The 4,597-nt window shown below is 26.2% G+C and overlaps 1 protein-coding gene across 1 annotated transcript; it reads left to right on the forward strand.

Annotated features, from left to right (window-relative positions):
* Positions 1 to 1,805: 1,805 nt before the first annotated feature.
* Positions 1,806 to 4,209, forward strand: LOC122860020. Its single transcript, XM_044163667.1, has 3 exons — positions 1,806 to 2,670; positions 2,873 to 3,334; positions 3,413 to 4,209. Exons 1-3 carry the CDS (start codon positions 2,443 to 2,445, stop codon positions 3,530 to 3,532), a joined length of 810 nt encoding a protein of 269 aa, XP_044019602.1. The 5' UTR covers positions 1,806 to 2,442; the 3' UTR covers positions 3,533 to 4,209.
* The last annotated feature ends 388 nt before the right edge of the window (positions 4,210 to 4,597 follow it).

The raw sequence follows: 4,597 nt of genomic DNA on the forward strand, positions 1-4,597 counted from the left end.
TGTGAATGTCTCTTATTTTATTTCTCGTTCGCTTGGTAACACATCCGGCCAAAGTAAAACCAGTGCCTTTTCTATATACTTCATTCATCCAAGCCGTTGTGCTGGCTGCGGCCTTTGAAGGTTGTTTCAGGAGAGAAAAAAAAAATAAATAAATAAAATAAATAAAAAACGAATGATACAATCATGTATATAAGCAACCAACCAACCAGCTAAATTCCTTTCTCAGATTATTGCAGAATACATTGACGACGATAGCCGATAATATTACGTTGCAATTGATTTTACAATTTTTTTTTTTATTAATATTATTTGGTAGCAAGTAAGTGAATGGAATTTTCATAAATATAATTATAAAATTTTTTTAATTTTCCTTTTTTTTTAATAAAAATATTTATCAATGAAAATTGTAATGCTAATAAGTTAATAGTAATTATCTTTTTGTATATAGAAAAAAAATAAATTTTTAAATGTCAATTTTAATTGAATAATATATTTTTTTAATTAAATTAGATGAAGATGCAAAGTAACTCGAGTGTCAGTGACCGCTTTGCTCTTTGGATTAAATATCTTGGTAACTTCTATACTGCATTCATATTATACTAAGTTTGCAAATTTTAAACAACACCGTCATCGTCTCTTACTCTTGCACTCTTGTGGACTTTCACTTCAGGCGCTTATGTACACAAATTGCCCACCGGCTAAAACGTGATTCATTCAAACGTAATTCAGAACAGCAACCTAGAAATTACCATATACTTTTTTATTTTATTTTTTTTAAATAAATGAAAAATATAAAAATACAACTGTAACTATTTTTATATTTTTCATTCATTTATTTTATCCTGGTTGTAAAGAAAAATTTATTAGAAATCATTACTATATCATTTCCTGCGAGTTTTTTAATATTAAAATTTCATTTTTTTTTTTTCCATTTTCTCATCAACTATTTCTGTACTAATTTTATAAAATTAAAATTAAAAAATTGTCTCAAACTAGCCCTGTAAATTCTTCAAAAATTTCAATTACAAAAAAAAAACTGGCGAAATTACAATAGAAAAATTGTAGAAATTACTTTGAAAATATTTCGTAGAAAAAACAGTTCTCTAATAAAAAAAAAAAAAATCATACAAGATGAAAAATCTACGAGTGATTTTCATAATAAATATATTAAATTATAAAATATAAATATAGAATGTTACAATAGTCGATGAGATTGTTAAGAATGAGACATCGTATTCCTTGAATGAAATCTTGCATAGTTGTCCAATTGAAAAATTTCAATATGTACATGTGAATGCAGTATGCACAATTTTACCAACACAATCAAAAACCTATACATGCATTAGTTAAAGAGCACGTGTGACTATGCAATTGAATGCACCACGTCTGTGTGATGCACTCGCACACAAACAAAAATGCATTTTACCGTGAGATAATTCCCAAGAAAAAAAAATAAAAAACAAGGAAGAATTTATTATAATAAATAATAATATTGATAAGAAAGGATCGATGGAGAGAGAAGGGTTGAAACCTGAATGATCCATACAGTTTTATATAATAATAAAAAAAATATAAATAAAATGCAATTGTGCAGTACAGTGCGGCAGGATATGGCAAAGAGAGTGGAGGGAAAAAAATATGGTGGTGTTTGATGCCAGCGCCAGGGGCCACAAACGGCAAAGATATGTATGTAACATTGGCATGAGGGGGAAAATAATATATATATATATATAAATATATAAAATGATAATTTGCAATTGTATTTGTATGTCTGTGTGGACGTGGGAAAGATTGGCACGGTGGGGGTCTATCGCGAGTTCGGAAATGGCCGCGGGAAAGTAGAGAGCGGCAAGGCAGTTTATCGGCGCGGATTTGTTACTTTATTTTTATCATTCCTTATTTATTATTATTGTTTATTATTATTATTTTTATGTCTGTGGTTCTTTCACATCGTGTATTCTCCACCTCATGAGTTGTGCTTTTCGCCGGGATGCTGCCACGAACACATACTCTTTAATTTTTTACCAACAAAGTATTTATTTATTTGTTTATAATAATAAAAGTTTTTTTTTTAGTGTTAAATATTAAGTAGAAAAAAAAAAACAAGCCATATAGTTTATTGTATTTATATTGCAACAAAAAAACAATATAATAAAATACCAAAAAAAGAGAAAAACACAGTAATCCTTGATCTGTTTTGGAGAGTCTAATAAATAAGTGTGTGTGTGTGTTGAAATAATAGAAAAAAAAAAAAAAAACGCATGAGAGTGACAGCTGAGGTGAAAAAAATAAAAATAAAAAAAATTAAATACTTTTAGTGAGTGAATTTAAATTAGGCTGAATAATTAAATTTATTATTTAAAAAAAAAATAATTGTGAATGAATTAATTTTGATATTTTGGAGTAAAAATATAAAATAGTTAAAATAAAAATAAAGAAAATATGGCCGGTGACAGTACAAGGAACAATGAGATTGGTGGGGATGACGATCAGGGTGCGTCAGCACGGGGGGAACCACATTCCAGAGTGGGCGGCATTCTGGAATGTGATCCCCCCGGTAACAGGAATTTGCTGAACAGCGAACAGCCAACAACTGAGATCACTGACGGTGTCTGCCGCTATGGTGCCAGTGGTACTTCATCTGGAATGTCTTTCATTGAAATTTGTCAGGTAATATTATAATTTTGGTCATTCATATTATCAACATCATCAACATCATCAAGCTATGAGTGATTCAATTCATCAAATAAATCCAATGACATATGTTGAATCATAAATAATGTTTTACCAAGTGGTTTCATATGATTTTTGTTTTTAACTATTGATAAATTTGTTAAATATAAATTTAACATTTGATTAATTAAATTTACAGATACGATTACAACATTTATTTCCTCAACTTGCACCACCATCACGTTATGCCATTAGTGATGATTCAGTTGAGATGACAGCCGAGTGTTTAGCAAATGATGTTATAAGATATTTATTAAAAGAAGATATGTATTTAATATCAAGAGATCCAACATCACGTAGTATGCGTCATAATGTTTATCAAATGCTCAATAAACATAGCATATTATTTACAAGTATGGTTAATCGACTGAATGTTGTACCTGACACAGCATATGAATCATTTACTGGTGTTGCTGATGAATTATTTTTACATGGTGGTATAACATGGGCTAGAATTGTTTGTCTATATGCATTTATGGGAAGACTTGCATTGTGGGCTAGAGATGGTAAAATGAATGCATTAAAAAAAAAATTACCACATTATGTATCGAGATATATTAGTGAAGAAATTGCACATTTTATCAAAGGATATGGTGGATGGGTAAGTGTTTTTTACATTATTTTTTTTTTTTAAATTACTGTTTAGTTAATTTAAAATGTTTTTGTGTTGTTGTAATAGGAACAACTTTGTATAGAGTATCCAGTTGATGAGGAAGTCAGTGGTGCAGTATGGAGAAGTCTTTTGATGACTGGTGCAACACTTAGTCTTGTCGCAACAATTTTAACTGTGACATCTTGAAATTAAATGGCGTAAGAATGTTTTTTTTTATTTTATTTTTTTGTCTACACTCGAGTATTTTTTGCGTACTTATACCCTGTGATCGTATTTGTAAAAAAATAATAATAAATTCATTGAAAAATAGCAAATAATAATTAATTTTTTTTACAAAAATTGTATAGGTTTTTTTTCGATTGATAAAAATTAAAGAAAAGTTTCGAAATGATTAAGTAAATAGTTATGTTTATGAAAAATATAACATTTAGATTTTTTTTTTTTTTATCTTTACAAACTGAAAAAGAAAAAAATTTAGAAATGAAAATAGTACAATTTAAAAATTAAATTATTATATTCATTTTTTGATAAAATTTTTGTAATTTAAAAATTTGTATTTCTACGCCAAATAAGAATTTCAAAATCATATTAAATTTAGGTAGTATCAAACTATTTTGTATTTATTTATAATTTATTTTAGTTAGAAACTGTAATAATAAATTTTTTTTTTTATTCTCAACAAAATCATTACGCTTGACTATTAAATTAGTCGAAAAAAAAAAATATTTATATATATTATTTTCATGATTTTTATTTAATTAATATTGTGTGATGAAAATAAAACGAAAAAAAAAAACAAATATTTGTCAACAATTTGTAATATTTTTTCAGTCTTAATAAATGAATAATAATTTTTGGTATAATAATATTGTTAATTTATTTTTGTAATTCCATATTTGCATAATGAAAATTTTTTTATTCATACAATTTTTTTTTTTAAATAATTATTATCATTACAATGACAGGGATCAATTAATATTATTGATAAATTTAATAAACAGTTTTTTTTTTTTTTTTTCAAACAAGCAAAACATTGACAATAATTAAAAAAATTTTTAACAATTATTTGTAATAATTATTCAAAACATTGAAATAAATTTGCTGGAAGAAAAAAAAACATCTTCAATTGTCATGGTATTAAATTAAATTTTACAATTTTCATATTAACAATTTTTTTTTTTTAAATTTATTTATGTACACACACATATGCATAAAATGTCGAGCTAATTAAATATAAATTTATTTTATACA

Source organism: Aphidius gifuensis, linkage group LG1 (assembly GCF_014905175.1).
Source record: "Aphidius gifuensis isolate YNYX2018 linkage group LG1, ASM1490517v1, whole genome shotgun sequence".
NCBI lineage: Eukaryota > Metazoa > Arthropoda > Insecta > Hymenoptera > Braconidae > Aphidius > Aphidius gifuensis.

Excerpts from the sequence above, each read along its gene's own strand:
- LOC122860020 (XM_044163667.1), top strand. The coding sequence starts at position 2,443 with ATGGCCGGTGACAGTACAAGGAACAATGAGATTGGTGGGGATGACGAT. Across the intron at positions 2,671-2,872 it reads CTTTCATTGAAATTTGTCAG|ATACGATTACAACATTTATT; the intron begins GTAATATTATAA and ends TTAAATTTACAG. Across the intron at positions 3,335-3,412 it reads TCAAAGGATATGGTGGATGG|GAACAACTTTGTATAGAGTA; the intron begins GTAAGTGTTTTT and ends TTGTTGTAATAG.